This window comes from Salvia splendens, chromosome 8, assembly GCF_004379255.2.
Source record: "Salvia splendens isolate huo1 chromosome 8, SspV2, whole genome shotgun sequence".
In the NCBI taxonomy this organism is placed as follows: Eukaryota; Viridiplantae; Streptophyta; class Magnoliopsida; order Lamiales; family Lamiaceae; genus Salvia; species Salvia splendens.
In genome coordinates, this window is record NC_056039.1 from 9,912,955 (window position 1) to 9,925,991 (window position 13,037).

The following is a 13,037-nucleotide window of genomic DNA, read 5'->3' on the forward strand; positions in this document are numbered from 1 at the left end:
TGGGACAGAAAAATGAGAAAAGAACTATTAATGGGGGAGCATGTTAGAAATGCAGTCAAATTAAAAAAAAAAAACTCGAAGTGGGATGAAAAGATAACCAAACATGATACAAACTATACCACAGCTGCACAATAAATCATCTTACTTGAGGAGAAGAAACACCTCTTTGGCTAAGCAACAGCCAGAAATCAAAATTAAAATTCAGCTTACACACAAGGACCCCAAGCGCTCGTCTGCAATGCTTCTTGCTCCAGATAGTTTGGCATGCCACTGACTCATACCCAAGTTGGACTGGAACATAGTCTGCTGATATCGAGTAGTATGCTTGTCAACTGAAGTCAATCATTGAGAGTTCGGGGCGTACTCTTGTTCCTTGGTTACTTGCTTGTTCATGACCCGCATCTGGGACAGTGGGAGTAGTTTCAGATGCTGGTGGGACACTTCCCTCGATACCATTAGACTCTGCAACACTCTGTACTGATGCTGGCTGCTCCTGGTTTTCTACATTATTATTATTATATTCTGATGGAGGGCCATTGTCGCTCGATTCAGTGACTGGTGGGGCAGAAGAATCTGGCGCCACTTGTGGTGGAGCGGTCGTCTCTAAATTCATACTAGCAGATTCAGATGTAGGTGGAGCAGCAGGAGCCTCCATAGAGTTCTGTGAAGAACCCGATTCAGCTGAGGGCAGACCATTGGACTCTGAAGAAGTGGATATGGGTGCGGCTGCTGATGCTTCTAATAGCAAAGGTTTGCCAGGTTGCTGCTGCGAACTTGGCAGGGCAAGACTTGGCTTTTTCTGACCAGACTGGCCAGGATTAGGACCATATAAAGTTGCCATTCCTGGTGGCAGAATTTCAATTGGTGGCTTCTTGGCTGCATCCTGCAGGGTTGTGATCTTTGATTCCTCGAGAGAAGCCAAAAATGCAGCTGCTGCATCCATTTTGGCAGATGGAGCGTGTTCTAGCTCTTTTTGCAGTGTTTTATTCCAGGCCTGAACCAAGCTTCTCAATGTCGGCCGACCATGAGCCTACACATAAAACAGTTACTTGTGGTTAGGTTATTGATATAGTTTGCAGCAATTTTTATAAGGCTATGCAAATCATACGTGAGCATGAAGAACAGCCTCAGCAAGCATTCCTGTCTCCTGCCAGGCCTTCTCCATGAGTATGTTATCTCCTAAGAGGGCAGCTGAAAAAGCAGCTTCTCTTCCTGAACCAACTGAGATCAAATTGTTGACTAAATTCTGCAAAATTAGCAACCGTAGAGATTTATTACAAGGGACATCAAAGTGAACATGTTATGTTTCCCAATATGAAAGAAGTAGAATCATCATAAAAAGAAAGTTTCAAATATAATCATAAGCAGATCTGGCTCTAGCCTATAAGGTGATATTATAACATAAATTGAAATGATTTTTGATTTTAACATTCATATGTTGAAGAATATCCATGAGTTAGAATTATTTCAAGGACATAAACTCTAGGTTCAGGTCAGAAACCACCGAAACTTGTAGCATTTTGAGAAGATGGGAGCCCTGACTTCATGTATGACTAGAATCAGAGTAGCATGTGAACAGCTATAAACAAAAACTGTAGGTGTCAAAGTGGAAAAGCTCCAAGGTTTGGGTGGGTAGTTATAATAATCCTTGACGAATGATGAGCTTATAAGAACTATTGACATATAGATACATACACTGAGACGTGTCAACTCTCCATGATTTGCAAGGCGGAGTGAGAGCCCTCTTATCTCATGGCCTTGCAAAGCCCCTTTCACAGAACCCGCAGCAGCTAATCTCTTAAGAGCTTCGCGAGCTATGTCCGCTTGTCCAGTGGCATCTGCAGCATCAATAAGTTCCTGGAATTCCTTGGCAAACTTAACTACTCCTTGAACAGCATCGACAACATTTTCCTTCTTTGAGGACATATTTATTATGTCATTCAAGTTCAACCCCAACGCTTCTTGCCCAATATCCCTGCTGTTGCTCATTACCAGAAGGCATTGTAGGGCTCTCTTCAAATCATTACTCTGCATTGCTAGATCAAATTCCAGCCTCTTGGATATCCCAGGCAAGTGAAGTGCTTCAGTTGCATAACCCATTCCGAGCATAAATTGAGCTAAATCGTCATGATCTTCTCTACCAAGCCTACTCGCCCATTTCACAGCACTAACAGCATCACCATATGCTGCAAGACATCTACACCGGATTCCAGGATGGTTGAGTGATATTGCATGAGCAGACATGTACCTGTCAATTACCCAGAGAACACCATCTCTTACTCCTACAACGAGAAGAGGTCCAACTGGTCGTTTTTGTTCGGCTGGGAATCTAGTACCAGCAACTGCAACCCCGCCACCACCCACAGCAATTTCATTAACTTTCCTTTCCTCCATCTCTTTAGGAATTGAGGAATCAATTCCTTCAACTTTGGATTGTTTAGGCAATGTTAAGAAAGGAGGTATTGATGGAGCATGCTGAAACGAAGCTAGACGCACAACCTGTAACATAGGGGGTCTTAAAGCTATCCTTTCCTGTGGGGCAGCCTGTTGACTATCAACTGATATCAATGCCAATTCTCCATGCTCAGAAACTGCTCTTGACTGCATCTCTTTAAGCCGTATCTCTTCTTTTTTTCGTTTAGTTTCTATATCAATAGGTGCCATACCGGCATCCACAAAAACGCACTCTATGGTGGTTGGTGTAGCAATAAACAGTTGCCTTCGGTGCCATACACCTCCAGTAGAATAAGGAATTGCTACATCTCCTAAGTAGCGAAATTGAGGACGCAAGGAAGATATGACAATATATTGTTGATAGGCATAAGCACAATATTCAACAGTTTGGTCCCATGCAGTCCATTCTGGTTGAGGAAGAAGGCCTCCCACCGGTTCAAAGGTTTCCCAACTGTAAAGTTGAAAATTTGGAGGTGCAGCTTCAGCACTAGTTTTTTGTGAAGAATATCCATCATCCACGGTGCTAAAAGAAGAGGTGGAACTATTTCCGAATCCTGACAAGGGCATAGACTGAATAGTCGAAATAGCTGTGGCAGCAACCGGGCTTATTCGTCGAGACGTCCTATAAGCAACACCAAGCAGTGCTCCCCCATGCAACCCAGTGACTGGTTCACTCCGATTGCCAACTGATCTCATCAAAATGTTTGATGTTCCATCATCAAGCAATATCCGAACCTGGACACTGGCTGATGAAGCTGCAGAAGCTGCTGCAGCAGCAGCTTGTGCAGCAGCAGCTGCAGCTTCCTTGGCTTTCCTTGATGAGCTGCCTTTAGGGATTACTGGCATTCTGGGAGGTAAAGCAGACTCCAGCAAGGCAAATCTATCTCTGCAAGTATCCCAAGCCAAGAGCCTTGCACTACCTGAATCAACAATGGACCAGTCACTGATCTTGTAAATTGAGAAATAGGGTATATCTGGCCACACAATGGCTAGAAACCTGCAAAAAAAAAGCAAATCAAACATGTCAGCAAGATATATAGTTAATAAATTCAGAAAAAGTATATATAATACTTTTGATTGGAAGAATTATGGAACAACACTTTCATTCCAATAACTCTATAGAGATCAATGCAAAGCACTGCTAAGATATGAAAATGAAGAGACTACTTACTTCCCAGAACTGCTCACAGAAAGCACTGAGTATGAATCGTGTGGAACAGGAGTGCTAACATGCTTTTTAACTTGCTTCACATGGAGCTGTTCTGGTGTGTCTCCTCTGATTCTTCCAACATCATTCAAGGATCCATTGCTTCCAAGAGCTGGATTTGCAGTGTTTGACAATTGAAATTGTAGCAGTTTCAATTCCCGTTCAACTACATAGACAGCAGCATGTTCTCGATCTCCTGGTGGTGTTGGCAATGGAGCTACGGGTGGGAGTGATTTAGCATCAAATTCACATACAAGGACACCCATGTTTGTCCCAGTTGCAACAAGATGGGGTTGTAAAGGATGTGCAACCATGGAATAAACCTATTTCAGTAATATGCACTGTAAGCTCAGTACGAGTCCTTATCTTAGTTGTCAACTAAGTGATGATAAACACTAAATGTTAAAAATTATTAAAGTTGCACACTTATACCCTTAGTTTCTTGTGAGATGCGAGCAGCTGGGGTGGAACTAATGACGATAGCTCACATAGTGGCCTTGTCAAAGCTGAATAAGTGGGATGCTCAATGGCCCTGTTAAGATATGATAGGTAATCATCAGGTTCCCCTTGAGAAAACAAGTAGCATGAAACACAAAAACTGTCATCGGTTTGTAATAATTCCATGACTGAGTTTAAAGATAAATCACAAGAGATAAATGACAATACATAAACATGTACTGCAACATACCATATATGGGAATCTTTAACACATGTCAAAATGTCAAGATTTGGAGCTCGGGGATGAGACCAAGATGCCACGCTATGGCAAGCCAATTTTGAAACAGGCTTGATTCGACGCAGTTCCTAGTATGAGTGGAAGGGGAATAAAAAATGGGAGAAAATTTGGACATTTTATTATTTACTAAAAGATGCAGGAAACAATCGATGAGAACCTTAAACGATATAGTGTCCCAGATAGCTAGAGTCTTGTCTGCACCAATTGTAATGAGTTGGGGTGCCGCACCAAGCACATGAGAAAGCTCAATTCCAACAACCCCACCATCATGTGCCTGTGGATGTCACAAAATAAAACAAATTTCAATGCAATCGTCAGCATCGGCATACAGTTGTTAGTATTAATTAAGTCAAGATACTGAAGCATCATAAAACAGAGTTCATATAATAAAGGAAAACAAGGAACAAAAATACTGAGTAAAGATAAAGGCAATTACCTTTAAGCTTAACTTAGGAACAAGCTCACGTGAATCTTGACCATAATCCGTATTCCAAAGCACAAGCAGGCCATCACTGCCACCAGAAACCAAAAGGGCCTGACAATGCAAATCAAACAAAGAGAGGCAATAAGTAAGAAGTCTCAAATATAAAACCACGCCAATGTCAAATACAACTACAATGCTACATAAGCTGACGAAAATATACTATTAAACGGGACCTAGGAAATGGTTCGGATATCACTACTCAAATGCACACACTTTGAGTAGATGAAACTGAAAAACCATAGGTATGACATACAAACACAAAACTATGTTAGAGACAAGACCTATGTTATTGATTTTACTTATTACTTTGAAAGTAGCATATATGTACTTTAATCGGCATATTCAGCTCTCAAACAGTACTAAGCAGTTCCAAAGAAAGATAATAAATATTCTCTCTAAATTGATTTCCAACACTTCTCGACATAAAATAAGTGGCTTTAGAATACTTTTCACACTCCAGACTCTGTAATCTTCTGTAAAGAGGAAAAAACTCTGCTTTTCTACATGTCTTCGGCTCTTTGCACAAAAAGATGGATTTATGAAGTGTCTAGCAGCAAATCAAATAAGAAGAAAGAAAGAAAGAACACTAGTTGTCACTTAGCTCTTCACTTCTCTTACATCAAAGTATACTAATAATTTAGTCTTAATAACCGCAACATGGCATAGGCAGATAAAGGGGGGACAGTGAATTCTTTCCTAAAATGGTTTCAAACAGCATTGCCAAGCTCCGCATGAAAGCTCCAGTCATGACTCATGATTGGTTTCTCGATCACTATACCTACTCTCCAATGTGAGATTGGAACTTTCTTGTTCTCATAACATACCCAACTGGCCAAGTTCCTCCCATGTATAGAAAAAAGTTTCACAAAACCAAATAAAGCAATTCAGATTCACCATATTCAAGTGATGCCGGTGAAGGATTAAACAAGAGTTTCCTGACCAAAATGCGAAGCCAAGTACATGTCCATACGTCAACTTAAGAGCAAACCACTTTAAAGCTTAAGAATTACCTCGCCAGTAGAAGCCATGAAAGTCATTAAACAAGAAATTGATCCTTTATGGCCTCCTGTATATCTTCTAGCAAGCTGCAGCAAAAATAAGCATCTCATGCAATGTCAGTCCTCAATCATCTTCTTGCAGGTGTGACTTCATCACTTCAAATCATAGATAAGACCCCATAAAAGAAATAGAGAAACCTTCCAATTTAGCATAGAAAGAACTCTAATCACACCATCTGATCCACCAAACGCAACAAGGGGCCCATCACTGGCAGTTGATCGACACAAAAACTCCATGCTGCATAAAATAACTCTACATGGTCAAGACAATTGTTCCTTCATTACCAGGCAACAAGCTTCGAGATAACTTCTAGAAATAAATAGAAGGAATAATAAAAAAATAATGAGAAAGAAAAACTCATTGCTATCAACATCCACAAATGGCTAGGTCAAAAAGAGATAGTACACTTTAAATTCTGAGAGACCGTGCCAGTGTCCTATTTAGTTGAGTTCTTTCCTAGAAGTAGTACATATAATTTACATGTATCATGAAGAACACATATTTTGACACTAGATACCAATGAATTTTTAGGTGAACCGTGAACCACATCAAAATGTGCACCCAAAATGACAAGTCCTATTTGTAAAAGAGTACTTTCTATGAGCAATAAATAGAACTAGAATACTAAGTCATTAGTCATACTATATGCTACATGCAAGTAATGGATACAGAAAAAGAGAAAACGGATTATTACAGTCACTATTTTAAGAATAAAGGATCGGTAAATATTTTTAAGAAAAATAGAAAATGGATCATCAAAGTCTACATCTCAACTCATCTGAATACAAGAAAGTAAAACTGACAAGACTCAACATTGAACTTGCAACCACAAACACATTCCTTCATGCTTCCCCAACAAAACATTAAACATATTTTCATAGATTATATATAAATACGTTATCATCATTAACATGTTTCAGCCTCTCTCTGTAAATAAACTCCTGAAATAATTAAAATTCAGTAAAACTCTCAATTCTCAAACTCAATTTACAGGAACTAAGTCCAAGCACTCCAGCACCAATGATTTCACATTAATGCGATCTTACCCTAACGTATGGAGTATACTCAAGCTCACAGTGAACTTTAAGTATGCTCTGCAGAAAGTTTCAGGTATAATAAAAAAAAGCATTGAATTCTCAGAAAGGTAAATATATTTAAACTTGCCATAGGAGAGATCTGTTATCCAAGTCCTGCTTTGGCACATCACGGCCACACATTGTCACCAAATCAAGAAAAATAGCTTTGTTCTCACAGCATATTACAAGAAAATGGCGTCCTTTTGTTGAGGGAGCAAGGGTACTTAAAGTTGACGTGACATTGTTTACAGCCGTTGGAGCTTCAGCAGCAGCTGACCGATTCCGCCAAAGTTGCCAATAGCGTACATCGTCATCATAAAAGCTAACCTGTTTAACACTTAAAACCCCATGATATGATGTCAGGCTCAGGTAAACACCCATTAATTGAAAATAAATTAAGGGCTCGTTTGGTACGTAATATGGGATAAGGTTGTGATATATTTACTGAGATTATTTTTATTATCTAACATATCAATATCATATTTCATATGTATTAAAACATCTGTAATATGTAACCCATTGTTTGGTAGGATGTAATTGAAACTAAATATACCTAATATTTGAAATAATTAGGAATTAGGATTGGTATAATTATACCACCCTGAGAGGTGGTATATAGAATCCTAAGAGGTGGTATATAGAATCCTACAAACCATTACAATATTTGCAGCCTTTGATTTATGAAGGTGGAGTGTTTCGTACCAAATAAGATATTAGGGTGTCATAGATATATTATAGTACTACATCATAACCACCCATACCAAATGAGCCCTAAGGGGAAACATGGAAAAAAGGCAATGAAGTGTTGACATAGAAATATACCTTCCACCTCGTATGGCTTCCGTTGGTTTTCCTCTAGGTTCTACATGGATAAAAAGAATGGAAACGGCCATTCTGGGTTAGTATCATAAACAAACGCATCCCAAAAACAGAAAAGCTCAATCAGATTCTTTACGAAATCTAATAGGATACTTATGTAAAATATAGAAGAATAATGACTCTAGAGTCTAGATAGAATAAATCATTGCATCTCGAGTTTTTCATACTCATTAACGCATGTTTTCTATGCGATTATGACTTATTTTCTCTTGAAGAAAGCTACTAAAAATCCTGATGAGTGATGACTCAAGATATTTTGACTCTTTGCATCTTACAAAAAGCATCATAAACAAAGACTTCATGCACACAACAAACTTATAGTTACTTTTGTCTGTCCCAGAATGCTGCCAATGCAGAGACAATATGTATAAGGTGATCTATATGCCAAATGCAATATGGAATTGCGAAACTCAGAATCCACAGGTCAGACTGTTCACTCCTAGGAAAAAACATTTAGCACAAAACAAAGGTGAAATCTTTTGCCCACAGCTAGTTCCAAAGCAAAAGTACACCATTGTAGCAAACTACAGTTGGTAGTCCTTCAAATGAGGGGATTACAATCATAATCCAAATGATTTACACCCTATTGAACCACATTTGACATCAAACACCACTAACATCCAAAATGAGCACTAAATAACAATGGAGAGAAAATGAATCCAGCTCAATCACAATTATCAGATATTTATCGAACATTCGAACTATGAAGAGTTCTAATGTTCTGCTAAACGTCTCAAGCTCAATCAAACTAAGATCACGCCAACGGACCTGTTTCACCCTCAGCGAGCTTCTCCAATTTAGCACCAACCAAACGCCTCTCATCCACACCTCCAGCTTTCAACTCGTAAATAACCTGAAAAAATGAAAAAAAAAACGCCATCAAACACCACAAATTCGCACCTCGAACTCAAAACAAGATAGATTTGAAAATACCCACACACACAGCGACTAACCTGGCGGTGCTCCCAATTCCAAACGGAGACGTGATCTGACGCATCGGCGGTTACAAGCCAGGGATGTGTCGGGTGCAATTGAATCTTCACAATCTTATCATTCGTCGGCCGGAATGCCCGTAACCGCAGCATCGCTTTCAAATTGGTCTCTCAGTTATACTGAGATACGGATCTGAATCCGCAACAAAGAAAGCTCCGAAGATTCTTTGCTGATCGCCGGAGGAGAAGTGATGCGCTTCAGATCGACTCAATTTTGCTCTGGATGTGCAAGTAAAAATGGTACAACCTTCATTTCCAGGTCAATTTGGTTTGACTATAGATTATTGCATAAGAACTGAATACTTCTTTCTTTCCTCGAGTTTTACTTTGAGCTATCTTTATATTTAACCTTATTCGATTCACAATCACAAATAAAAATATTCAAAAGTTAAAATAAGTATAACCAAACATATAAATTATTGTTGTCATTTTTTTACTTCACAAATACTTATGTCAAAAATGGTTTAAGTTTATATTTTCTTTTCATACTGAAAATAAATTCAACACAAATAAAACAAGTATATTGACATATTAAGTGAACTTCATAATTTTTGTAGTAAAAGTTTTGAATTGAACAAGTACATATATGATGACGAAATTCATACAGATTTGAACTCATGTGGTTATAAAATAAAGGTTGTCCCATATTGAAAATACAGATTTGAGACAAAGTAAAATTACTCTATAAAAAATAGTCATAAAAACACTTCTCCCTATTAATGGGCCTAGTTTTAAGCATGGATCACTTGAATATATAGTACTTACTTTGAAATAATTTTTAAAAACGTAAATCAATTTTTATACATAAATTATTAATTGTTAAATAGAAACTAAATATTTTTAAACAGACTTGTGGCAATGGCTTGTGCAGTTGCCCGACCACTACCATACCACTGGGCTTTGCGCTGGGTACAGACGGAACAGCGAGCGTTCGCGTCAATTGACGCATTACAATGTAGTCGCGCGAGGGGCAACCACATTATGGATGACCTTAGTTCTCAGTTTTAACTCTTGGCCAAGTTATTTGAGAGCAAGCTAGGAACTAAACAATTTTATAAGGATATTTGGATATTTGTGGTGCGATAGCAAACCCATTTGCGCTCGGAAGGCTATAGGCCAATAGAAATGTCCACATCTCTTTTCAATTTGTAATTAAATTTAATACTATATGAAAATTTTATCTAAACTATAATCTGATCTAAATGATTTGAATTGGATATTCATAATTTTGGTATTTTTTCCAGCTCTAAATTAGTTGATGAAAAAATGGCATAATAGGTGATGGATGTGCGAATTTTTGATGGTAGTAAATGCAGGTAATGAATATAGATCACGACACAAGGAATTACGTGGTTCGATTTACTGAGGTAAATCTACGTCCACGGGAAGAAAGGAGGGCAAGATTGTATTGCTTGATCTGGTTTACCAGCTTACAAATACAGACTTGCTATATGATATTTGATGTCTAGAGCCCTTTTTCCATCTGATCTAAGTTCTATTTATACATTGAACTAAGATCGTGGCTTGCATCACCACTAACTAGGTCGTGGCTTACATCACCACTAACTAGGTCGTGGCTTACATCACCACTAACTAGGTCGTGGCTTACATCACCACTAAGTAGGTCGTGGCTTACATCATCAGTAATTATGTCGTGGATGTCGTGGAGGTCATGAGATCCTGCATGGGTCCACTATCTCTTTGTTTGGTCCGCTATCCTGCATGAGATCCTGCATGAGTTGACACCACTATCTCCCAGTTCGGTCGAATAATGAGACCGAACTGCTGAACTATTGTCGAGCAGCTTTTGCCAATCTGAGAGTAGAGCTTGATTGGTCGGCTTTTACCGAGCTGTAGGCTGGGGCCGAACTCTTTGGTAATGCCGAACTGATACTCTTCCTTGGGGACCGAACTGCTGAGCTATTGCCGAGCAGCTTTTGCCAATCTGAGAGTAGAGCTTGATTGGTCGGCTTTTACCGAGCTGTAGGCTGGGGTCGAACTCTTTGGTAATGCCGAACTGATACTCTTCCTTGGGCTTTGGGCTGATGGGCCGTCACTGCTATTGGGCTTGTTTAGTACGTACCCCATCACTACCCCCCCCCGAAAAGCGAAGTGAATCACTTCGGCGAAGCGAGTCACTTCGGCATTCTGGATAAAGGTACGGGGAAGGCTGACGTCAGGGGACGTGCCTTGCGCGTGACTGCATTAAATGCGACAGTAAAATCCGGCCGTTGAATCCTGAAAAGGTGGGATTCGAAACGGTGCGATGATTTTGAAATCTTCTCCGAATCTGATAAATACGTCCTTTCTTCATCATTTGAACACTTTTGCTATTGCTTCTTCTGCATTCTCTCTCTTCCGCGTAAAAATTTCCTTCCGCTTTCAAGAATTTCTTCAGAATTTCTTCAAACTTTCAAAGAGTAAGAACTATGTCTTCTTCTTCTTCTTCTGAGTCAGGTAGCGGTAGGAAAGGGGATAAGGGGTCTTCTAGCCGGAAAGAATCCGGGGAGAAGACCGTAGAGTATTTTCACAGCATCTTGAGTAAGGATACTGTGATATCCCTACACGAAAAATATTTTTTTCCTGGGGGGAAGGTTGCGATTCCCGACGACCTTCATAGGGCTGACTCGCCGCCGGAGGGTTACGCCACCGTTTATGAAGCCGGCTTGGAATGCGGGCTTCGTTTCCCTCTTCCCCCTGCCTTTGTAGAGCTGCTTGATTTTTTTCAACTCCCTTTAGGTCAGGTGACTCCGAACTCTTGGAGGCACTTATCGGCCTTTGCTGCCGAACTGCGTAGGTTAGATAAGGATCTGTCTCTGAGGGCAATCCTTAATTTCTTCCAGTTTAAGAGAAAAGGATCTTGGTTTTACTTGATCCCTTTACAGCCTTTTAGGGCCTTCTGCAAAACCAAGTGGCCAAAGTGGCAACATCGCTTCTTTTTTTATAATAGGACAGCGGCTCCGGGCTTTCCCTGGAGAGGGCCGAAGTCCGTGATTCCTCATCCTCGGTTAGAACCGTTGGACGAGCTCGAGGGCGAGCTCAATAAGATTCCTATGATTAGGAAGCAGTACCTGGAGTCTGAGCTCGTCAAGGGCGACTTCGTGTTCGACTCCTCGTCTTCGGACGAAGAGGCTGAGGGTGAGGATTTCTTTTTTATGCATTACTGCCTTGACGACGAAAACTAACCTTGTTTTCTTGCTTTTTGGCAGTGAACTTGCTAAACAAGCTCGGTCGCAAATCCTCCGAATCTAAGGAACCGGAGAGGCCGAAAACCAGCAGCTCGGCGTCTGATGCCGAGAAGAATCCGAAGAGGCAAAAGACCTCTTCGGATCCAAAGAAGCCGGAGTCGACTTCGGCAAATAGGAAGGGGAAGACCCAGAAGCCCCCAAGAGCGCCGGAGAAAGACGTGGTCTTGGCGCCTCCTTCGGAACATATCTGTGAGCCCTTTTTATGGCCCACGGACTTCGCCGAGGTGAATTCTCTTCTTGATTTTCTGGCCTTGCTTTTTTCCTGTATTTTTTGTGGCCCCTCGGTTGACTTTTTCCTTTTTCCATTTTCAGAGGAACGATATGCTCTCCAAGCTCGTCGCCGTTGAACTCTCCAAAGCGTCCAACGATTATGCTGAGATGCAGAGGAAGTTGGCGGCTGCTCGTCACCAGGCCGAACAGGCTAAGGCAGACTTTGAGAAGGCCAGAGCTGCTAGGATCTCGGCCCAGGATGAAGCCCAGTTTGCCAAAAACCAGCTCGTCATCCAGCGAGAGCAGACGAAACGGAGGGATGCTGCCGCCGTGGTTGCCCAAGGGGAGGTTCTCCGTGCTTTCGCGGAGAAACTCTTTCTGAGCAATCAATTTTCGGCCTTTGTCGGTGATCTGCTGAAACTGATGACCGATAATGCCGAGCAGGGGCCCGAAGTCGTCCTGCCGCTGTACGGCCGAGAGATAGCAGCTCGTCTCCAGAGTCTGCCGCTCCTTGAGGAGCTTGCTTCGTCCTCGGTCCTGCTTTCTGCTGACCGAGTTCGTAGTTGCCGAGCTGACCGGGACGAGAATATGGAGGCTATCTTCGCCTCCTTAGGGCCAGTTTCACCCGCTCCAATTTTCCACGGAGAGGGTGAGACCGAGCAGCTCGATCAGCAGACCGGAGATAGGCAGGC

At 41.0% G+C, this 13,037-nt stretch overlaps 1 protein-coding gene across 1 annotated transcript; it reads right to left on the reverse strand.

Annotated features, from left to right (window-relative positions):
• On the reverse strand, positions 1-9,182 carry LOC121744262. The gene is made up of 14 exons (XM_042137740.1): positions 8,849-9,182; positions 8,664-8,748; positions 7,839-7,878; positions 7,105-7,353; positions 6,078-6,177; positions 5,892-5,966; positions 4,834-4,932; positions 4,555-4,671; positions 4,350-4,465; positions 4,094-4,193; positions 3,626-3,984; positions 1,696-3,451; positions 1,109-1,246; positions 1-1,030 (listed from the first exon to the last, which is right to left on the reverse strand). Exons 1-14 carry the CDS (start codon positions 8,978-8,980, stop codon positions 329-331), a joined length of 4,068 nt encoding a protein of 1,355 aa, XP_041993674.1. The 5' UTR covers positions 8,981-9,182; the 3' UTR covers positions 1-328.
• Positions 9,183-13,037: the final 3,855 nt, after the last annotated feature.

Coding starts and splice junctions, on each gene's coding strand:
- LOC121744262 (XM_042137740.1), bottom strand. CDS start 8,980: ATGCTGCGGTTACGGGCATTCCGGCCGACGAATGATAAGATTGTGAAG. Junction 7,354..7,838: donor GAAGCCATACGAGGTGGAAG/GTATATTTCTAT, acceptor TGGGGTTTTAAG/TGTTAAACAGGTTAGCTTTT. Junction 5,967..6,077: donor TTTCTATGCTAAATTGGAAG/GTTTCTCTATTT, acceptor TTTTTGCTGCAG/CTTGCTAGAAGATATACAGG.